General features: G+C 52.9%; 2 protein-coding genes across 3 annotated transcripts; both read right to left on the bottom strand.

Moving 5' to 3' along the window:
• Window positions 1–3,152: 3,152 nt before the first annotated feature.
• On the bottom strand, window positions 3,153–8,221 carry LOC130190764 (beta-1,3-galactosyltransferase 5-like). Its single transcript, XM_056410349.1, has 2 exons — window positions 8,097–8,221; window positions 3,153–4,320 (listed from the first exon to the last, which is right to left on the bottom strand). Exon 2 carries the CDS (start codon window positions 4,269–4,271, stop codon window positions 3,273–3,275), a length of 999 nt encoding a protein of 332 aa, XP_056266324.1. The 5' UTR covers window positions 4,272–4,320; window positions 8,097–8,221; the 3' UTR covers window positions 3,153–3,272.
• A 3,365-nt stretch (window positions 8,222–11,586) lies between these two features.
• On the bottom strand, window positions 11,587–16,376 carry LOC130190131 (beta-1,3-galactosyltransferase 1-like). 2 transcript variants are annotated; one of them, XR_008830913.1, is made up of 3 exons: window positions 16,318–16,376; window positions 14,794–15,043; window positions 12,828–12,913 (listed from the first exon to the last, which is right to left on the bottom strand). XR_008830913.1 is itself a non-coding variant. In XM_056409370.1 (2 exons), the coding sequence occupies exons 1-2, from the start codon at window positions 14,672–14,674 to the stop codon at window positions 11,821–11,823; spliced, it is 1,158 nt and encodes a 385-aa protein (XP_056265345.1). In that variant the 5' UTR covers window positions 14,675–14,776; the 3' UTR covers window positions 11,587–11,820. The 2 variants fall into 2 exon arrangements, 1 of the variants encoding a protein (XP_056265345.1); XM_056409370.1 differs by lacking the exons at window positions 14,794–15,043; window positions 16,318–16,376 and adding an exon at window positions 14,610–14,776 and having other exon boundaries at window positions 11,587–12,913.
• Between the last annotated feature and the right edge of the window lie 6,973 nt (window positions 16,377–23,349).

Genomic DNA, 23,349 nt, shown 5'->3' with positions numbered 1-23,349 from the left:
TCCGGGTCCTGATCTGAACCCTGGGTTGTCATGGATTAAGTCCGGTGATCAACTTGGTCATATTCGCAGAAATGAGATGCGCTCCGTCCAACGTGGGATGAATGCCGTCTCTCCTCATCAGATCAGGTTTTCCCCAGAAAGTCTTCCAGTTGTCTACGTAGCCCACATTATTCGCTGGGCACCACCTCGACAGCCAGCGGTTGAAAGACGACATTCGGCTATGCAATTCGTCTGTCTGCAAATTTGGGAGAGGGCCAGAGAAAATTACGGTGTCCGACAACGTCTTGGCATAAGCACACACCGATTCCACATGACCTTTAGTGACCTCCGACCGACGGGCTCAAGGCGTCATTACCACCGGCGGTATTACAATCTGACTGTATCTCCGCTTGTCCTTAGCCAGCAGCTTCAAACAAGACTCCACGCCGCCCGCTCTGGCCCCGGGAGGCACACGACTCTGGTCCGCTGCTTCGCTATTTTCACGTTCCTGACTATAGAGCTCCCGATAACCAGGGTGTGTTCCTCAGCGGGTGTGTCGCTGAGCAGGGAAAACTGGTTGGAAACGTGAAGTGGTTGGTGCACAGCGGGCTTCTGTGTAGACTTACTACTCCTGCGAACAGTTACCCAACCATCCGGCTGCACGGTTACCGCCGTGCAGCCGTGGTTGGGGTCTAGACTCTGAGGATAAGGACCCAGGAGTCTTTAGTTGGGGTCTAGACTCTGAGGATAAGGACCTAGGAGTCTTTGGTTGGGGTCTAGACTCTGTGGATAAGGACCTAGGAGTCTTTGGTTGGGGTCTAGACTGAGGATAAGGACCTATGAGTCTTTGGTTGGGGTCTAGACTCTGAGGATAAGGACCCATGAGTCTTTGGTTGGAGTCTAGACTCTGAGGATAAGGACCTAGGAGTCTTTGGTTGGGGTCTAGACTCTGAGGATAAGGACCTAGGAGTCTTTGGTTGGGGTCTAGACTGAGGATAAGGACCTATGAGTCTTTGGTTGGGGTCTAGACTCTGAGGATAAGGACCCAGGAGTCTTTGGTTGGAGTCTAGACTCTGAGGATAAGGACCTAGGAGTCTTTAGTTGGGGTCTAGACTCTGAGGATAAGGACCTAGGAGTCTTTGGTTGGGGTCTAGACTCTGAGGATAAGGACCCAGGAGTCTTTGGTTGGGGTCTAGACTCTGAGGATAAGGACCTAGGAGTCTTTAGTTGGGGTCTAGACTCTGAGGATAAGGACCCAGGAGTCTTTGGTTGGGGTCTAGACTCTGAGGATAAGGACCTATGAGTCTTTAGTTGGGGTCTAGACTCTGAGGATAAGGACCCAGGAGTCTTTGGTTGGGCTCTAGACTCTGAGGATAAGGACATAGGAGTCTTTAGTTGGGGTCTAGACTCTGAGGATAAGGACCCAGGAGTCTTTGGTTGGGGTCTAGACTCTGAGGATAAGGACCCAGGAGTCTTTGGTAGAGGTCTAGACTCTGAGGATAAGGACCCAGGAGTCTTTGGTTGGGGTCTAGACTCGGACCCAGGAGTCTTTGGTTGGCGTCTAGACTCTGAGGATAAGGACCCAGGAGTCTTTAGTTGGGGTCTAGACTCTGAGGATAAGGACCCAGGAGTCTTTGGTAGAGGTCTAGACTCTGAGGATAAGGACCCAGGAGTCTTTGGTTGGGGTCTAGACTCTGAGGATAAGGACCCAGGAGTCTTTGGTTGGGGTCTAGACTCTGAGGATAAGGACCCAGGAGTCTTTGGTTGGGGTCTAGACTCTGAGGATAAGGACCCAGGAGTCTTTGGTTGGGGTCTAGACTCTGAGGATAAGGACCCAGGAGTCTTTGGTTGGGGTCTAGACTCTGAGGATAAGGACCCAGGAGTCTTTGGTTGGGGTCTAGACTCTGAGGATAAGGACCCAGAGTCTTTAGTTGGGGTCTAGACTCTGAGGATAAGGACCCAGGAGTCTTTGGTTGGGGTCTAGACTCTGAGGATAAGGACCCAGGAGTCTTTGGTAGAGCGTGTGATGCTCCTGGCTCAGGTTTTGGTTCGGGTCATGAACTGGGTCAGATGAAGAGAGATCTGCTCCATCCTCAGGAGGATCATGCTGGTCCCTCATCAGGTCTCCTCCAGAAAGTCTGCCAGTTATCTACGAGCCCACGTCACCTAAGACCACACGATCGTATATCTCCTGATATATTATATATTATATCTGCACCACATGAGTTCACTCAGCTCTCCTTCTCATTCTGAATGACGGCCATCTTGTCTCAGAAGGACGCCGCGTGAGATGTCGTGTCACCTGATGTTAGCCGGCCCTCTTCTGGGCAAAGCAACAGGTACCACCGGAGAGGCTCGGTTCAGGGTCCGGGAACCAGAAGCCACCGGACTCCAGAGCCGAGTCGTCCCAACCCGGGTCCAGAGTCCCGGGTCCAGAGTCCCGGGTCCAGAGTCCCGGGTCCAGAGTCCCGGGTCCAGAGTCCCGGGTCCAGAGTCCCAGGTCCAGAGTCCCGGGTCCAGAGTCCCGGGTCCAGAGTCCCTGTGCGTCGGGCGGAGCAGCATCTCGGTCCGGAGCTTTAAAGAACTAACGGCGTCGACACACGAGCAAAGGAAGTGAACCCTTCATAAAACTACATGCTTAAGGAGACGAGGTAAGGAGACGAGGTAAGGAGACAAGGCTTCCCCAGCTGGATCACAACATTAGGAATCTCTCATGCCGACGTGGATATTTGTTTTCTACAAAGCGGCCTGCAGGTTTTCTGTTGTTCCTGTTCACCAAGTGTACATTTCATCTATGAAGTCACTTCCTGCTAAGTCACATGACGTCATGTGACGCCCAAAAGGCCTTTTCCCCTCGACTCACATGGAAAACAAATATGACAGAAACTAGGCTGTGATGTGAATCAAGCTCCGGTGTGAATACTTGAATCTTTCTTTCAGGGAGAAGCCTCACTCGAGCGTCCAGACACGTCCTCCTGTGGCCACTGGGTGGCGCTGTGGGTCTGTTAACTGGAGCCTCGGCCTGTCGGGCCAGGGCGAAGCAGCCACAGGTTTATACATTTACATCCATGTGACGTAGAATTGAGGAATCCGAGCCACACGGCTCAGACCCCAACAGGATGAGTTGTGTTTGGACTCTTTTATGAAATACAAAACACACCGAGAGCTTTACTGCGTTACATTCCACCATATTTTAATATTTTTAACCGTCACCAGAATCAGAATTTCCTTCACATCACGACAGACGGAGAACCCGGAGGTCCACGACCCGAGGCCTCCGCTCGGAGTCCGGCTCAGCATCGGGCGCCCGGCTGCCGGCTCCTCTCCCAGTAGCTCCTCATCTGCGGGGCGCTCGTCGTCGTCACGGCGATCACTTTTGAAAGGCTGCAGGCGCTCAGAGGATGCTCCGGGTCCACGAGGAACATGGTGGCCTCCGGCGGGTCGGTGGGGGGGAGGCCCAGCAGCCGCATGCACATGCCCAGGTAGGCGTCCTCGATGAAGATGGGTTTGACCCGGGGGGAGATGGACAGGATCTTGGCCGGCAGGTCCAGGGACATGACGTAGGCCATGCCCAGAGGGTAGGGCGGGTACTCCGGCTCGGCCACCGCGCTCCTCGGCATGTAGAACTTGTTGAACGGGTTCCTCAGCACCGGGCTGTGCCACCACACCAGCCCCGTCAGGTAGGCGTCCGTGGCCGTGCCGGGGTCCAGCAGCAGGCGCACCGCGTTGCGGACGTGCAGCAGCATGTCGGAGTCGATCTTCATGGCGTAGGACGCCGCGCCGCAGCGCGCCGCCAGCCACTCCAGCATCATCATGGTCTTGATGGTCAGGTTGCGGTAGCTGTCCAGGAAGTCGCTCTGGACCAGGTCGCGGTGCTGCCGGTTCTCCTGCCGGAGCTCCTCCTGCTGCCGCTCGGCATCCGGGCCCCCGGGGAGGCCCAGGACGAAGACGGTCTCCACCGACCGACCCAGAACCAGCTTCTCGCTCCCCCACGTCTCCCTGATGGCGTCCCGAGCGGCGGCGGCCCCGGTCGCCGTGTGAACCATCAGGACCAGGAAAGGAGTCTCGGTGTTGCACGTGGGCGTGTCGTCCATGATGTACCTGTAGTTCCTTGGATAGGCCACATGGTACGGTCCAGGATCCTCCCACTGTGATGATGCTGACGATGACGACGATGGCGGTACTGGAGGGAAGCTGCTCACCCAGTTCCAGTTGAGGTAGATGAAGAAGATGGCCGCCGCCCCCAGCGAGCAGAGGGAGGCGTGTCTGCAGAGCCTCCTCCCGGTGTCCATGGAGACGCTCGCCGTGAGGCGGCAGGACCAAGGCTTCTCTCGTCTGGTTCTGACAGGAACACACAAAACATGGAGTACTGTCTGTCCACTCGGTGCTGAGGTCCAGACTGTGAGGACGACCGGCAGCCATGTTGGTTGTTTACATTCATAATGTAGATTTGTTTGTGTCTTTGGGGACTCATGATGCTACTGATACTCATGATGCTAGTGATGCTAATGATACTCATGATGCTAGTGATGCTAATGATGCTCATGATGCTAGTAATACTAGTGATGCTAATGGTGCTCATGATGCGACTGATGCTAGTGATGCTAATGATGCTAATGATGTTCATGATGCTCGTAATACTAGTGATGCTAATGGTGCTCATGATGCGACTGATACTCATGATGCTAGTGATGCTAATGATGCTAATGATACTCATGATGCTAATGATACTCATGATGCTAGTGATGCTAATGATACTCATGATGCTACTGATACTCATGATGCTAATGATACTCATGATGCTAATGATACTCATGATGCTACTGATACTCATGATGCTAGTGATGCTAATGATACTCATGATGCTAATGATGCTAATGATACTCATGATGCTAGTGATGCTAATGATACTCATGATGCTAGTGATGCTAATGATACTCATGATGCTAGTGATACTCATGATGCTAATGATACTCATGATGCTAGTGATACTCATAATGCTAGTGATGCTACTGATACTCATGATGCTAGTGATACTCATGATGCTACTGATACTCATGATGCTAGTGATATTCATAATGCTCGTGATGCTACTGATACTCATGATGCTAGTGATGCTACTGATGCTAGTGATGCTACTGACTCTAGTGATGCTAGTGATGCTACTGACTCTAGTGATGCTACTGATGCTAGTGATGCTACTGATGCTAGTGATACTCATAATGCTAGTGATGCTACTGACGCTAGTGATGCTACTGACGCTAGTGATGCTACTGACTCTAGTGATGCTAGTGATGCTACTGATACTCATGATGCTACCGATACTCATGATGCTAGTGATGCTACTGATGCTCATTAATACAGTCATCGGAGAGCTGCTGCCGATGGCGTGATGGCAGTGTGTCGGGGAATCACCTGAAAGCTTTCTGCTCATGAAGAAATGCTTTCTTGTTTTTAGGAAAGCAGCGTACAGTCAGAGATGGTCTGGTGGTGTGCATCTTTAGCATTATACAGTAGGTCCGTGTGGGGCAGTCAACATACTGGTGAAAAGTGGGCGGGGCTTTATCCAGGCGGGTGTGGTTAAAGTCACCAGTGACTGACACGAATGCACCAGCATGTTGACTCAGCAGACCAGACACAGTAGAGTGGGTGTGGCCTGTAACCCGGACAGGAACCCCTCCCCCTCTCATTCACAACAGGAACCCCTCCCCCCCCCCCTCTCATTCACAACAGGAACCCCTCCCCCTCCCCCTCTCATTCACAACAGGAACCCCTCTCCCTCAGGTCAGGTTTAAGATGTCAGGTGTCTAAGCCCATCCTGCACAGACGACCATGACGGTTATGGAACAGTCTAGACCAGGGCTGTCTACGGACAGGAAGTAGTCCAGTCTAGACCAGGTCTGTCTACGGACAGAAAGTAGTCTAGACCAGGTCTGTCTACGGACAGGAAGTAGTCTAGTCTAGACCAGGGCTGTCTACGGACAGGAAGTAGTCCAGTCTAGACCAGGTCTGTCTACGGACAGAAAGTAGTCTAGACCAGGGCTGTCTACGGACAGGAAGTAGTCTAGTCTAGACCAGGGCTGTCTACGGACAGGAAGTAGTCCAGTCTAGACCAGGGCTGTCTACGGACAGGAAGTAGTCTAGACCAGGTCTGTCTACGGACAGGAAGTAGTCTAGACCAGGTCTGTCTACGGACAGGAAGTAGTCCAGTCTAGACCAGGTCTGTCTACGGACAGAAAGTAGTCTAGACCAGGGCTGTCTACGGACAGGAAGTAGTCTAGTCTAGACCAGGGCTGTCTACGGACAGGAAGTAGTCCAGTCTAGACCAGGGCTGTCTACGGACAGGAAGTAGTCTAGACCAGGGCTGTCTACAGACAGGAAGTAGTCTAGACCAGGTCTGTCTACGGACAGGAAGTAGTCCAGTCTAGACCAGGGCTGTCTACGGACAGGAAGTAGTCTAGACCAGGGCTGTCTACAGACAGGAAGTAGTCTAGACCAGGTCTGTCTACGGACAGGAAGTAGTCTAGACCAGGGCTGTCTACGGACAGGAAGTAGTCTAGTCTAGACCAGGGCTGTCTACGGACAGGAAGTAGTCTAGACCAGGTCTGTCTACGGACAGGAAGTAGTCTAGTCTAGACCAGGGCTGTCTACGGACAGGAAGTAGTCTAGACCAGGTCTGTCTACGGACAGGAAGTAGTCCAGTCTAGACCAGGGCTGTCTACGGACAGGAAGTAGTCTAGTCTAGACCAGGGCTGTCTACGGACAGGAAGTAGTCTAGACCAGGTCTGTCTACGGACAGGAAGTAGTCTAGTCTAGACCAGGGCTGTCTACGGACAGGAAGTAGTCTAGTCTAGACCAGGGCTGTCTACGGACAGGAAGTAGTCTAGACCAGGTCTGTCTACGGACAGGAAGTAGTCTAGACCAGGGCTGTCTACGGACAGGAAGTAGTCTAGTCTAGACCAGGTCTGTCTACGGACAGGAAGTAGTCTAGACCAGGGCTGTCTACGGACAGGAAGTAGTCTAGTCTAGACCAGGGCTGTCTACGGACAGGAAGTAGTCTAGACAAGGTCTGTCTACGGACAGGAAGTAGTCTAGACAAGGTCTGTCTACGGACAGGAAGTAGTCCAGTCTAGACCAGGTCTGTCTACGGACAGGAAGTAGTCTAGACCAGGTCTGTCTTCAGACAGGAAGTAGTCTAGACAAGGTCTGTCTACGGACAGGAAGTAGTCCAGTCTAGACCAGGTCTGTCTATGGACAGGAAGTAGTCTAGACCAGGTCTGTCTACGGACAGGAAGTAGTCTAGACAAGGTCTGTCTACGGACAGGAAGTAGTCTAGACAAGGTCTGTCTACGGACAGGAAGTAGTCCAGTCTAGACCAGGTCTGTCTACGGACAGGAAGTAGTCTAGACCAGGTCTGTCTACGGACAGGAAGTAGTCTAGACCAGGGCTGTCTACGGACAGGAAGTAGTCTAGACAAGGTCTGTCTACGGACAGGAAGTAGTCCAGTCTAGACCAGGTCTGTCTACGGACAGGAAGTAGTCTAGACCAGGTCTGTCTACGGACAGGAAGTAGTCTAGACAAGGTCTGTCTACGGACAGGAAGTAGTCTAGACAAGGTCTGTCTACGGACAGGAAGTAGTCCAGTCTAGACCAGGTCTGTCTACGGACAGGAAGTAGTCTAGACCAGGGCTGTCTACGGACAGGAAGTAGTCTAGACAAGGTCTGTCTACGGACAGGAAGTAGTCCAGTCTAGACCAGGGCTGTCTACGGACAGGAAGTAGTCTAGACCAGGTCTGTCTTCAGACAAGAAGTAGTCTAGACCAGGTCTGTCTTCAGACAGGAAGTAGTCTAGACCAGGTCTGTCTTCAGACAGTAAGTAGTCCAGTCTAGACCAGGTCTGTCTTCAGACAGGAAGTAGTCCAGTCTAGAACAGGTTTTACTTTGAACCTTGTACCATCTCTATTCGTATCTCTGTGAATATATTTAAATAATAAAGCTTTAAAGCTTCGTGACGCACGTCGTGTCGAGTTCAGGGTTGTTAACCCTAGACGGTCTACGGGAGGAGACCACCACCTGGACCCCCCCACCCTGCAGTGAGCAGCTGGTTCAGCTTTTTACCTTCAACTCGCGTCCATCCGCTTCTTCTTCTTCTTCTTCTTCTTCTTCTTCTTCGGTGGTAGAAGTTTTCCAAACTGCGTGTCTCAGGTGTCGCCGCGCCGCGAGCTCCCACCTGAGACCCCCCACCTGAGACCCGCCCACAGCTCACCTGACTCACCCCTCCCCTCGCGCCCACAGTCCGGGGAAGTGCGCATGCGCAGGGCAGTCGAAACCTGAACCCTACGGGACTCAACTGAAGGCTGTGACGTCACGTTATTTAAACTCCCTGTGATCTTTATTCACTAATGTTTATGTAGATTTATACAGAAGATTTATTCATCAAAAACATTATTTACATGTCTGAACATGTTACAAAGAATAATAATTAATTGAAAACATATTTAGAAACAGGAAGTCTTAAACATTTCCGTGTGAGGAAATATTTCGCAACCAAATTGAATATTTTACATGATATTAAACTTTAGTTTCTTCATAAAATATGTAATACGTCACTAGTTTCTGTCGGAAGGCCATAAGTACTAACAGGAGCTGTGAGTGTATATGAACTGTAAGGAGTCTTCATTGCAGCTGCTCTTCCTCCTGGAGCTCGATGTGGATCATCAGGGGCCGGTATTTCAAAATGATCCACCAGGATTAATCCTCCTGGATTGGATTAAATCCTGATCAGATCCCCAAAACGGGTATTTCAAAGCAAATCTGATCCTGAAGATTCAGATTTGGATTTGGTAATCCAATCCTGCCTTTTATCCGGATTAAACACTGCTGTTGAGTATTTCAAAACTTTGGTGGGAAATCTGGATCAGTTTGATCCTAAAAATCAGGATTACCCTGATCCCACCTCAGAGGTGGATTTGAGGGAGATTACATGAAAAGATTGGACCAGCCGAAGTGGAACTACTCCCAAAGTTCATTGTTTGATACACATATAGCTAGACTGCTATTTGATCAATGTTTATTTTCTTTGCAAGTTCCTTTCTTTTTCAGAAAACACAGTGAAAAATTGAAGTAAAAAAAAATATACAACGTATTCGTTGAAAATCAGTCAAATGTATTTAGGCTATTAACATGCATTCAGCACACACACTTAATGCTCATAGCCAAAGCTTAAACGGTTATGGCATTTGGAGCAGCTCTGTGTTAACTGGCTGTCTTCTCTCTCCACAAACATCTAGAAAGAAAACGCATATTAAGGTTTTATCTCTTTTGTTGACAAGTGTTTCCTAAAAATGCAAATTAATTGAGTTTATTTTGTATAGCCCATTATCACAAATTACACATTTGCCTCAGAGGGCTTTACAAACTGCACACATAGACATCCCTGTCCGCGGACCTCACATCGGAGATATGTACAACACATTTTAAAATCTACACCCAATGCATTGCGAGTAAATGCATTAAAATGTGGAGCGCGACATACAGACGCTAGCCTCTTTACTAGCGTGTTAGCTCCTGAACACAGAAGTCAATGGAGTAGCGTTAGCTCGCGTTAGCGCAAACTCGGCTTTATTTGACTCCGCCGAGCTATTCTTTCAACTTTGTGCGGATTTACGTAATTTGTTAACTCAATATAGTGATTGCCTTTCATCTTGTTTTAGGACGCATCAACACTGACCAATATTATACTTAGATTTAGAGACAACAGTAGTGCCAGCTTCTCCTTTTTTCCGTAAAATGTTCGCTCCGTTTCCGGTTTCCTGTCTGATCCAGGGGGCGGGGCCGGATTTGGAAATCCCAATCTGCCGGTATCAGGATCACTCTGATCCAATCCCGCAAAGTTTTGAAATACCGGGATGGATCAGGTTGATCCGTGGCTGAGGAAAGGGGGATCTGGTTATCCGGATCATTCTGATCTGGATTACAAGTTTTGAAATACCGGCTCCTGGAGCTCGTGGATGTGTGCGGTGGATCTGGTGTAATGACGCCTGCTCACCACTAGAGGGCCCACTGGCTGCTCCATGAGACCGATTACAAACACAACACACACACTCTGTTCAACTCTGTGTGTTCCTTGATCATATTATATTGTATGTTCTTTGTTTTAAATGTCTGTCTATTGCAAATAGGAACACATTCCATAAAGTAATGGCCACAAATAGTTGGGAGAAGCTACAGGTGAGTTATGAAACGCCTCTTTGTATCTGTTGAGTGTCTCTTTGTAGCGGTTGAGTGTCTCTTTGTAGTTGTTGTGTGTCTCTTTGTATCTTTTGTGTGTCTCTTTGTAGCGGTTGAGTGTCTCTTTGTAGTTGTTGTGTGTCTCTTTGTATCTGTTGTGTGTCTCTTTGTATCAGGGAATGGCTGCTGCTGCTGCGGTTGTGTCGAAGGTTGGGAAAAGATGACCAGGACGGCAAACTAAAATTCAAAACAAAGTGGATTTAATTAAGTGTGGTAGAACAAAAGTCTCAAAGACACAAAACATTTAACGTGCAGCACGGGCCTGGATGAAGTCAGCTCAAAGCATCGTTCAGTAACAGACTCCAGTTCTCTGGGACAACATGACTTTTTATATCTTTAAGAGCAGCGTGATTAGATAATATAGATGGAGACGTCACTCGGTTTAATCTTTGTCCGTCTCATCGTTGGAGCTCAGGGTGGTCCCACCCTCTGGGCTCACGACAGCAGCACTGGTTGGTTAAAACAGATGGAGGTGTTCCTGGTTTAGACTTTGAACACCTTCTGATGGAGCTCAGGGTGGTCCCACCCTCTGGGCTCACGATCTTCTCGCCATCATCATAATCAGTGTGTGTGTGTATGTTGTTCTCCATCTAAAGCAGGAGCTGTGCAGTTTCTTTAATATAATAGAAACTAAAAGGCATTGAAACTATCTGTTGCTTTCATAAACAAGTTCTTTGACGGTGACAGGTACGGCTCTTATTAAATCTCAATTCTATGACTGAGCGGTCAGGGTGAGGTCAGAGCCAAGGGTTGCACAGAGTTCCTGATTATCTTCCCTGTGTGGATGTGTCATCTTCTGGCCGAGGTCCAGAAGTGTTTGTACTTACAGTATCTGTGCTTCTTATCCAGCAGTGTCAGTATGTTCCATGTGGGTGAGCTGAGTATGAGCTGTTCTCTCTGGTCAGAGCCCTAATGCCATAGAAGGACACACAGTTTGGTGCTTCGGGGCCTTAATGCAAAGCGAGGGACATGGGGGACTAAGTATGCATTTTATATTCTTAACAGTTGCCATGGACACACCTGTTCCTGCAGGTGTGTCCCTCACTGATTAACCTCCAACAAACAAACATGCCGAGAAGGAAAACACCTACCCACTCCTCAGGAGGAGAAGGAGCAGCAGGAGAGGCCCTCCTCCTCTGTTTCTCATGGTTCTTTAATGATTGACTGAAGGACTTCCTCACGGGACAGGTAGGGTTAATAAATAACATCCAGCTTCAAAGTTTGTTTGTGGCTCAGACACACACACACACACACACACACACACACACACACACACACACACACACACACACACACACACACGGTTGTGGAGTCTAAACCGAGCTGGGCTAGTTCCTCCTCCTCCTCCTCCTCAACACACTCCTCCTCAACACACTCCTCTAGACACACGGATACATGTTCAGAACCTGAAAAAGTTTAAAACACATCTAAAGTTCTTCTGTAGTAAAAAGGTTCTGAGACCTTCAACTGGTCTCACAACGTCATGTCCAGGACCCGGGGCTGGGGGAGAGTCCTGGACCGGTCCGGTTCCCCATGAGTCCTCCTCCTCGTCCTAACAGGGCGGGCCGGGCTTCTTCAGGTCCTTCCAGGCCCTCAGCAGCTCCTCCGGGGAGCCCAGGATGTAGGTGATGACCTTGGAGTACTCGCAGCGGTCGTACCGCGGGCTGTAGGCCTTGAACTGGGCCGGGTCGGGCGGCGCCGCCGGCGCCAGCCCCAGCTCCTTCATGCACTCTCCGATGTAGGCGTCCTCGATGTTAAAGGCCCCGATGGATTTTGAGACCTCCACGAACTTGTGCGGCAGGTCGTTGGAGAAGACGTAGGCCATGCCCAGCGCGTAGGGCGGGTAGCGGGGGCCCGGGTACAGCTCCTCAGGGACGAACCACTTGGAGGCCCTGGAGCGGACCACCGGCCGGTTCCACATGAGCATCCCCGTGAGGTAGTCCGCCGCGGGGACGCCCGGCGTCTGCAGCATGGACACCAAGTTGTGGACGTTCAGGAACATGTCCGAGTCCACCTTGGCGGCGTAGGCGGCGGCCCGGCAGCGCGTGGCCAGCCAGTCCATGATCACCATGGTCTTGATGGTCAGGTTGCGGTACGTGTCCGTGAAGTCGCTCTGGAGCAAGTCGCGGTGCAGGAGATCCTCCCGGCGGAGCTCCTCCTGGACCCCGGCTCCCCCAGAGAGGCCCAGCATGAACAGGGTCAGCACCGCCCGGCCGCGCACCTCGCCGGCCGCCGCCCACGTCTGCCGGATGGCGTCCCGAGCCGCCGCGTTTTGTGGCGCCACTGGAACCATCAGGACCAGGAAGGGAGCCCGGGTTCGGCAGACCTCCGGGTGGTCCATGATGAAGTGGTAGTTGCGGGCGTAGGCCGGATGGTACTGAGGAGGCGGGGCGGTGGGGCGTTCAGGGCCTTCGGACGGCTCCGTTGGTTTGAGTCCGTGTTTGGGATAGACGCGGTACGGAGGAGGGAGGGGGACCCGCCGGCTTTGGTTGAGGAGCCTGTGGTAGTACTCATGGAGGGAGGAGCTCTCCCACTGGGTGCTGCTGGACTGGATGCAGCACCAGACCAGGAACACCAGACCCAGCAGGAACAGGAACCAGGAGAACAGCGGCCACCTCTGACAGCTCAGGCTCTCAGTGGCACGCCTGGAGGACAAGAGGGCCACAGTCAGGAGGGTCAGGAGGGTCAGGAGGCCTCAGGAGGGTCAGGAGGTCTCATGAGGGGTCAGGAGGGGTCAGGAGGGTCAGGAGGTCTCAGGAGGGGTCAGGAGGGTCAGGAGGCCTCAGGAGGCCTCAGGAGGGGTCAGGAGGGTCAGGAGATCTCAGGAGGGGTCAGGAGGTCTCAGGAGGGTCAGGAGGGGTCTCAGGAGGGTCAGGAGGGGTCAGGAGGTCTCAGGAGGTCTCAGGAGGGTCAGGAGGTCTCAGGAAGGGTCAGGAGGTCTCATGAGGGGTCAGGAGGTCTCAGGAGGTCTCATGAGGGGTCAGGAGGCCTCATGAGGGGTCAGGAGGTCTCATGAGGGGTCAGGAGGCTTCATGAGGGGTCAGGAGGTCTCAGGAGGGTCAGGAGGGGTCAGGAGGGTCAGGAGGTCTCAGGAGGGGTCAGGAGGTCTCAGGAGGGTCAGGAGGGGTCAGGAGGTCTCAGGAGGTCTCAGGAGGTCTCAGGAGGTCTCATGAGGGGTCAGGAGGCCTCATGAGGGGTCTGGAGGTCTCAAGAGGGGTCAGGAGGCCTCATGAGGGGTCAGGAGGCCTCATGAGGGGTCAGGAGGCCTCAGGAGGGGTCAGGAGGTCTCAGGAGGTCTCAGGAGGTCTCAGGAGGGTCAGGAGGCCTCAGGAGGGGTCAGGAGGTCTCAGGAGGGGCCAGGAGGTGTCAGGAGGCCTCAGGAGGGGTCAGGAGGTCTCAGGAGGGTCAGGAGGGGTCAGGAGGCCTCAGTACAAACGGACAGATAACTGCGATCCGGAAGGACCCAGAACAAGAAGCTCTGCAGGGCCAGGGTCTTCTCTGTGGTCTGGGTCCTCTTGTCTGCTCGCAGCTCGGCTCTCATTCAGGTTCTAATCTCTTAGTCCCGAGGACACAAACCAATATTTGATGTCTTCTGCATGATAAACATGATAAACTTGTTCTCTGGTTATTCAGCTCTCCAGAGAACTCCGTCTCCCTGGAGCTGTGAGAGGGGTCTGGGTGGAGAACCCGGAGCAGGACTACGGGAACCAGCAGCTCCAACCAGACCTCCAGGTCCACCGGGGCTCCGTAAATGATAACGCTCTCATGGTGCGTTCAGGTGTAATCTAGTCAAATGTAGTGTTGGTGATGGACTAGAATGAATCCATAAGTGATCACATGAATATGAAATAGATAACTTTAGACCTCATTAACACCAATAACCACTCTGAAAGGTACAGAAGACTTCTATACAACCAGAGGAGTCGCCCCCTGGTGGTCAGTGTTCAATAAACAGATACATCCCAGGCATGGAACTCAAATCAGAGACAGACAGACAGACAGAGAGGCAGACAGAGAGAGAGAGAGAGAGAGACAGACAGACAGAGACAGAGAGAGAGAGACAGAGACAGAGAGAGAGAGAGAGAGAGAGAGAGAGAGAGACAGACAGAGAGAGAGAGACAGAGAGATACAGAGAGACAGACAGAGAGAGAGAGACAGACAGAGAGACAGAGAGAGAGAGAGACAGACAGAGAGAGAGAGAGACAGAGAGACAGAGAGAGACAGAGAGAGAGAGAGAGAGAGCCCCAGAGACCGGCTGCTCTCCAGAGGATCATCTCGGATGAAACTCGTTTTTAAACCAAACATTTCTCCTGATGAGTTTCACTCAGTTGGACGTCTTACCTGTTCAGCCGGTTCCCACCTGAGGCCTCCATGAGGACCCTCCGCCCGCCATGCGCCTCCGACATGGAGGAGACTCCGGACGAAGAGCTGCCCGGAGAGTGTGGAGGGTAGGGGGGGGGAGGAAGAGAAAGAAGAAGAGGAGGAGGAGGAGGGGGGAGGAGGAGGAGGAGGAGTGTCTCTTCACCTTCTCTCTTTGTTCTGAAGGAAACGGTTCACCTGCTTCCATGCACGCGCACTGGCCGGCCGTCACCTGTCACCTGTGGACCTGCTGCTCGCTCTCAGGTGTTTATGGCCGTGCGCGGCGACACCTGTGGACACGTTGAGGGGGAGGGCGGGGCTTCACACGCATTCCTGTTGAAGCTCTATGTATTTGTCTAACAGGTAACGGTTCACCTGTCGGGGTCATGACGCCACAGCAGCAGCTCCTCAGAACACTGTGATAGAAGATGAATAATATTAATATCACAACTCTTTAACATCGTTAACACGGGAACATGATGGAGGGTTAGGGTTAGGGTTAGGGAGAGATAATATGAAGCTACCGTCAGTTAGCTCTCCTGACCACCAGGGGGCGACTCCTCTGGTTATTTTCAGCTGTTCGTGAACATTTTCCATAAATCCACATTCCTGCAGCCTTTTTCTGAGGGAATTACCCACAATGCCTAGCAGTGTGAAGCCCACCAGCCTCAAACAAAGAGGTTTAATACACAGAAACATTCGTGAGTAAAGATCAAAGGAACAAACAGATCGCTGTTCAAATAACGTCACAGGGATGTTAGTTAAAGGTGTGTAGACTTAGACTTTCTTTATTGTCATTGTTACAGAGAACACGTTCAAAGAACAACGAAATTGAATAGCAGTCCCCTAGGTGCACTTCAATGTAAAAAAAATAGGAGTACAAATAAAAAATAAGAATAAAAAACAAAATATGTACAGAATTATAACATAAGTGAGTGAGAGGCATGTCAGTATTGTATACATGGTATACGAAGAATAGAAAAAAGACAACCTTATTTAAAGTGACTCGGCATTTAAAATATGTGCGAACAGTTGTAGTAAAATTCCAAGTGTACATTTGGGCATAACACATTTTTCCTGAGTGGGCATATGTTGTAATTGTTTTCACTTTTTCAATATTGCACATTTGTTCTGTATTGCACATGGTGTATTGCACATTATTTTGACAGATGCAGAGAGGTTCAGGGCCTGTTGAGCACAGTTATTGCTCTCGGATAAGTCGTCTCCTTCAGTCTATTTGTTTTTGTGATCATCGCTCTGTATCGTCGGCCGGAGCGCATGAGTTGAAATTGGCAGTGACCAGGAGGGGAGGGGTCCTTCAGGATGCTATGGGCTTACTCCAGGCAGCGGGTGTTGTAGAGTTCAGTCAGGGCGGGGAGGGCGCATCCGATTATTTTCTGAGCGGTGTTCACGACCCTCTGGAGCGCCTTCCTCTCTGCAGCCGTGCAGCTCCAGAACCACACACAGATGCAGTATGTCAGGATGCTCTCAATAGAGCACCGATAGAATGACACTAGCAGCTCCTGTGTGAGGTGATTTTTCCTGAGGACTCTCAGGAAGTACAGTCTCTGGTGTGCCTTCTTGATGGTGGCTGAGGTGTTGGTGCTCCAGGTAAGGTGTTCTTCGTGTGTGTGTGTGTGTGTGTGTGTGTGTGTGTGTGTGAGTGCGTGTGTGTGTGTTAGTCACTCACTGATGGGACATATGGTGCAACACCGTGTGTTTCCCAGAGACCTGGAGCCAGAGACCTGGAACCAGAGACCTGGAACCAGAGACCTGGAGCCAGAGACCTGGAGCCAGAGACCTGGAACCAGAGACCTGTAGCCAGAGACCTGGAGCCAGAGACCTGGAACCAGAGACCTGGAACCAGAGACCTGGAGCCAGAGACCTGGAGCCAGAGACCTGTAGCCAGAGATCTGGAGCCAGACCTGGAACCAGAGACCTGGAACCAGAGACCTGGAACCAGAGACCTGGAGCCAGAGACCTGGAGCCAGACCTGGAACCAGAGACCTGGAGCCAGAGACCTGGAACCAGAGACCTGTAGCCAGAGACCTGTAGCCAGAGACCTGGAACCAGAGACCTGGAACCAGAGACCTGTAGCCAGAGACCTGGAGCCAGAGACCTGGAGCCAGAGACCTGGAGCCAGAGACCTGGAGCCAGAGACCTGTAGCCAGAGACCTGGAACCAGAGACCTGGAACCAGAGACCTGTAGCCAGAGACCTGGAGCCAGAGACCTGGAGCCAGAGACCTGGAGCCAGAGACCTGGAGCCAGAGACCTGGAACCAGAGACCTGGAGCCAGAGACCTGGAGCCAGAGACCTGGAGCCAGAGACCTGGAGCCAGAGACCTGGAGCCAGAGACCTGGAGCCAGAGACCTGGAACCAGAGACCTGGAGCCAGAGACCTGGAACCAGAGACCTGGAGCCAGAGACCTGGAGCCAGAGACCTGTAACCAGAGACCTGTAGCCAGAGACCTGGAGCCAGACCTGGAACCAGAGACCTGGAACCAGAGACCTGGAACCAGAGACCTGGAACCAGAGACCTGGAACCAGAGACCTGGAACCAGAGACCTGGAGCCAGACCTGGAACCAGAGACCTGGAACCAGAGACCTGGAGCCAGAGACCTGTAGCCAGAGACCTGTAGCCAGAGACCTGTAGCCAGAGACCTGGAGCCAGACCTGGAACCAGAGACCTGGAACCAGAGACCTGGAGCCAGAGACCTGTAGCCAGAGACCTGGAACCAGAGACCTGGAGCCAGAGACCTGTAGCCAGAGACCTGGAACCAGAGACCTGGAGCCAGAGACCTGGAACCAGAGACCTGTAGCCAGAGACCTGTAGCCAGAGACCTGGAGCCAGAGACCTGGAACCAGAGACCTGGAACCAGAGACCTGTAGCCAGAGACCTGGAGCCAGAGACCTGGAGCCAGACCTGGAACCAGAGACCTGGAACCAGAGACCTGTAGCCAGAGACCTGGAGCCAGAGACCTGGAGCCAGAGACCTGGAACCAGAGATCTGGAACCAGAGACCTGGAGCCAGAGACCTGTAGCCAGAGACCTGGAGCCAGAGACCTGGAGCCAGAGACCTGGAACCAGAGACCTGGAGCCAGAGACCTGGAACCAGAGACCTGGAGCCAGAGACCTGGAGCCAGAGACCTGGAACCAGAGACCTGGAGCCAGAGACCTGTAGCCAGAGACCTGGAACCAGAGACCTGGAACCAGAGACCTGGAGCCAGAGACCTGGAGCCAGAGACCTGGAACCAGAGACCTGGAGCCAGAGACCTGGAACCAGAGACCTGGAGCCAGAGACCTGTAACCAGAGACCTGTAGCCAGAGACCTGGAGCCAGACCTGGAACCAGAGACCTGGAACCAGAGACCTGGAGCCAGAGACCTGTAGCCAGAGACCTGTAGCCAGAGACCTGGAGCCAGACCTGGAACCAGAGACCTGGAGCCAGAGACCTGTAGCCAGAGACCTGTAGCCCGAGACCTGGAGCCAGAGACCTGGAACCAGAGACCTGGAACCAGAGACCTGTAGCCAGAGACCTGGAGCCAGACCTGGAACCAGAGACCTGGAACCAGAGACCTGGAGCCAGAGACCTGTAGCCAGAGACCTGGAGCCAGAGACCTGGAGCCAGAGACCTGGAGCCAGAGACCTGGAACCAGAGACCTGGAGCCAGAGACCTGTAGCCAGAGACCTGTAGCCAGAGACCTGTAGCCAGAGACCTGGAACCAGAGACCTGTAGCCAGAGACCTGGAACCAGAGACCTGTAGCCAGAGACCTGGAGCCAGAGACCTGGAGCCAGAGACCTGTAGCCAGAGACCTGGAGCCAGAGACCTGTAGCCAGAGACCTGGAACCAGAGACCTGTAGCCAGAGACCTGTAGCCAGAGACCTGTAGCCAGAGACCTGGAGCCAGAGACCTGGAACCAGAGACCTGGAGCCAGAGACCTGTAGCCAGAGACCTGGAGCCAGAGACCTGTAGCCAGAGACCTGGAACCAGAGACCTGGAGCCAGAGACCTGGAACCAGAGACCTGGAGCCAGAGACCTGTAGCCAGAGACCTGGAGCCAGAGACCTGGAGCCAGAGACCTGTAGCCAGAGACCTGGAACCAGAGACCTGGAACCAGAGACCTGTAGCCAGAGACCTGTAGCCAGAGACCTGGAGCCAGAGACCTGTAGCCAGAGACCTGGAACCAGAGACCTGTAGCCAGAGACCTGTAGCCAGAGACCTGGAGCCAGAGACCAGAGACCTGGAGCCAGAGACCTGTAGCCAGAGACCTGGAACCAGAGACCTGTAGCCAGAGACCTGGAACCAGAGACCTGGAGCCAGAGACCTGGAACCAGAGACCTGGAGCCAGAGACCTGTAGCCAGAGACCTGGAGCCAGAGACCTGGAGCCAGAGACCTGTAGCCAGAGACCTGGAACCAGAGACCTGTAGCCAGAGACCTGGAGCCAGAGACCTGGAGCCAGAGACCTGTAGCCAGAGACCTGGAACCAGAGACCTGAGCCAGAGACCTGGAACCAGAGACCTGGAACCAGAGACCTGGAACCAGAGACCTGTAGCCAGAGACCTGGAGCCAGAGACCTGGAACCAGAGACCTGGAACCAGAGACCTGGAGCCAGAGACCTGGAACCAGAGACCTGGAGCCAGAGACCTGGAGCCAGAGACCTGTAGCCAGAGACCTGGAGCCAGAGACCTGGAACCAGAGACCTGGATGACTTCAGTGAAAGAACAGGGTCACAAGATCTGCAAGACCAGTTCTCTGAGACCAGTTCTCTCAACTCTTCCGGTAAGCTCCGGTTGCTCAGCAGCTCATGACTTCTTCTTCTCTCCCTCCCGCTCCTCTTGCTCAGTGTGTCTCATGTATAGTTATCCCTCTGCCTCCCTTAATGATAACGATACATGCAACAAGTGTAGTTTATTTGCTAGGTTGGAGGCAGGTCTAAGTGGGTTAGATGCACGGCTCCGCGCCATCGAAGCTCAGACAGCTATGCTAGTTAGCCCGCCCTCTCCCGTAGCCGGCGCGGAGCTACAGTCAGCTGATAGCTGTTAGCTGTTAGCTGCTAGCTGCTAGCTGTTAGCTGATAGCTGTTCCCCGGCGGTAACCGTGCAGCCGGGTGGTTGGGTAACTGTCCAGGAGTAGTAAGTCTACACAGAAGCCCGCTGTGCACCAACCACTTCACGTTTCCAACCAGTTTTCACTGCTCAGCGACCCGCTGAGGAGCACACCCTGGTTATCGGGAGCTCTATAGTCAGGAACGTGAAAATAGCGAAGCCGCGGACCAGAGTCGTGTGCCTCCCGGGGGCCAGAGCGGGCGACGTGGAGTCTGGTTTGAAGCTGCTGGCTAAGGACAAGCGGAGATACAGTCAGATTGTAATACACGCCGGTGGTAATGACGCCCGAGCCCGTCGGTCGGAAGTCACTAAAATTAATGTGGAATCGGTGTGTGCTTATGCCAAGACGTTGTCGGACACCGTAATTTTCTCTGGCCCTCTCCCAAATTTGCAGACAGACGAATTGTATAGCCGAATGTCGTCTTTCAACCGCTGGCTGTCGAGGTGCCCAGCGAATAATGTGGGCTACGTAGACAACTGGAAGACTTTCTGGGGAAAGCCTGATGAGGAGAGACGGCATTCATCCCACGTTGGACGGAGCGTCTCATTTCTGCGAATATGACCACGTTGACCACCGTATCCATGACAACCCAGGGTTCAGATCAGGACCCGGAGCAGAGTTGTAGTTTAACAGCCTTCTCTGCTCTTCCATTGGAGCAGTTACCCACCCATGACTCTAGAGTAGAGACTGTGTCTGTCCCACGGACACTTCAGTTCAATCTAAAGAAAGCAGAAGAGGAGTCGTACACAATAACCTTATACAAGTTAACACCATTATTTCAGCAGTGCAACAAAACAGGTCTATTAAATGTGGTCTCCTAAATATTCGATCTCTGTCATCTAAAGCTGTGTTACTAAATGATTTAATATCAGATAATCACATTGATTTATGTTGCCTAACTGAAACCTGGCTGAGCCATGAAGAATATGTCTGCCTGAATGAATCGACTCCTCCAAGTCATATTAATACTCACATTCCTCGAGGCACCGGTCGAGGAGGTGGAGTAGCAGCCACCTGTCTCTAGACCCCGTCTACCTGTCTCAAGACCCCGTCTACCTGTCTCTAGGACCCCGTCTACCTGTCTCTTGGACCCCGTCTACCTGTCTCTAGACCCCGTCTACCTGTCTCTTGGACCCCGTCTACCTGTCTCTAGACCCCATCTACCTGTCTCTAGACCCCGTCTACCTGTCTCTAGGACCCCGTCTACCTGTCTCTTGGACCCCGTCTACCTGTCTCTAGGACCCTGTCTACCTGTCTCTAGACCCCGTCTACCTGTCTCTTGGACCCCGTCTACCTGTCTCTTGGACCCGTCTACCTGTCTCTAGACCCCGTCTACCTGTCTCTAGGACCCTGTCTACCTGTCTCTTGGACCCCGTCTACCTGTCTCTAGGACCCCGTCTACCTGTCTCTAGACCCCGTCTACCTGTCTCTAGGACCCGTCTACCTGTCTCTAGACCCCGTCTACCTGTCTCTGGACCCCGTCTACCTGTCTCTAGGACCCGTCTACCTGTCTCTTGGACCCCGTCTACCTGTCTCTAGGACCCCGTCTACCTGTCTCTAGGACCCCGTCTACCTGTCTCTAGACCCCGTCTACCTGTCTCTAGGACCCCGTCTACCTGTCTCTAGACCCCGCCTACCTGTCTCTAGGACCCCTGCTACCTGTCTCTAGGACCCCTGCCTACCTGTCTCTAGACCCGTCTACCTGTCTCTAGGACCCCGTCTACCTGTCTCTAGACCCCGTCTACCTGTCTCTAGGACCCCGTTCACCTGTCTCTAGACCCCGTCTACCTGTCTCTAGGACCCCGTCTACCTGTCTCTAGGACCCCGTCTACCTGTCTCTAGACCCCGTCTACCTGTCTCTAGGACCCCGTCTACCTGTCTCTAGACCCCGTCTACCTGTCTCTAGGACCCCGTCTACCTGTCTCTAGGACCCCGTCTACCTGTCTCTAGGACCCCGTCTACCTGTCGCTTGGACCCGTCTACCTGTCTCTAGACCCCGTCTACCTGTCTCTAGGACCCCGTCTACCTGTCTCTAGACCCCGCCTACCTGTCTCTAGGACCCCGTCTACCTGTCTCTAGACCCCGTCTACCTGTCTCTTGGACCCCATCTACCTGTCTCTAGGACCCCGTCTACCTGTCTCTAGACCCTGTCTACCTGTCTCTAGGACCCCGTCTACCTGTCTCTAGACCCCGTCTACCTGTCTCTAGACCCCGTCTACCTGTCTCTAGGACCCCGTCTACCTGTCTCTTGGACCCGTCCACCTGTCTCTAGACCCCGTCTACCTGTCTCTAGGACCCTGTCTACCTGTCTCTGGACCCCGTCTACCTGTCTCTAGGACCCCGTCTACCTGTCTCTAGACCCCGTCTACCTGTCTCTAGGACCCGCCTACCTGTCTCTAGACCCCGTCTACCTGTCTCTAGGACCCCGTCTACCTGTCTCTAGGACCCGTCTACCTGTCTCTTGGACCCCGTCTACCTGTCTCTAGGACCCCGTCTACCTGTCTCTAGACCCCGTCTACCTGTCTCTAGGACCCCGCTCACCTGTCTCTAGGACCCCGTCTACCTGTCTCTAGACCCCGTCTACCTGTCTCTAGACCCCGTCTACCTGTCTCTAGGACCCCGTCTACCTGTCTCTAGACCCCGTCTACCTGTCTCTAGGACCCCGTCTACCTGTCTCTAGACCCCGTCTACCTGTCTCTAGGACCCCATCTACCTGTCTCTAGGACCCCGTCTACCTGTCTCTAGGACCCTGTCTACCTGTCTCTAGGACCCGTCTACCTGTCTCTAGACCCCGTCTACCTGTCTCTAGACCCCGTCTACCTGTCTCTAGGACCCCGTCTACCTGTCTCTTGGACCCCGTCTACCTGTCTCTAGGACCCATCTACCTGTCTCTAGGACCCCGTCTACCTGTCCGACATGGAGGAGACTCCGGACGAAGAGCTGCCCGGAGAGTGTGGAGGGTGGGGGGGGGAGGAAGAGAAAGAAGAAGAGGAGGAGGAGGAGGGGGGGGGAGGAGGAGGAGGAGGAGTGTCTCTTCACCTTCTCTCTTTGTTCTGAAGGAAACGGTGCACCTGCTTCCATGCAGCACTGGCGGCGTCACCTGTCACCTGTGGACCTGCTGCTCGCTCCCAGGTGTTTATGGCCGTCCAAGCGACACCTGTGGTCACGTTGAGGGGGAGGGCGGGGCTTCACACGCATTCCTGTTGAAGCTCTATGTATTTGTCTAACAGGTAACGGTTCACCTGTCGGGGTCATGACGCCACAGCAGCAGCTCCTCAGAACACTGTGATAGAAGATGAATAATATTAATATCACAACTCTTTAACATCGTTAACACGGGAACATGATGGAGGGTTAGGGTTAGGGTTAGAGAGATAATATGAAGCTACCGTCAGTTAGCTCTCCTGACCACCAGGGGGCGACTCCTCTGGTTATTTTCAGCTGTTCGTGAACATTTTCCATAAATCCACATTCCTGCAGCCTTTTCTGAGGGTACCCACAATGCCTAGCAGTGTGAAGCCCACCAACCTCAAACAAAGAGGTTTAATACACAGAAACATTCGTGAGTAAAGATCAAAGGAACAAACAGATCGCTGTTCAAATAACGTCACAGGG

Source organism: Pseudoliparis swirei, chromosome 24, assembly GCF_029220125.1.
Source record: "Pseudoliparis swirei isolate HS2019 ecotype Mariana Trench chromosome 24, NWPU_hadal_v1, whole genome shotgun sequence".
NCBI lineage: Eukaryota > Metazoa > Chordata > Actinopteri > Perciformes > Liparidae > Pseudoliparis > Pseudoliparis swirei.
This window is presented reverse-complemented; position numbering and strand designations above follow the sequence as displayed.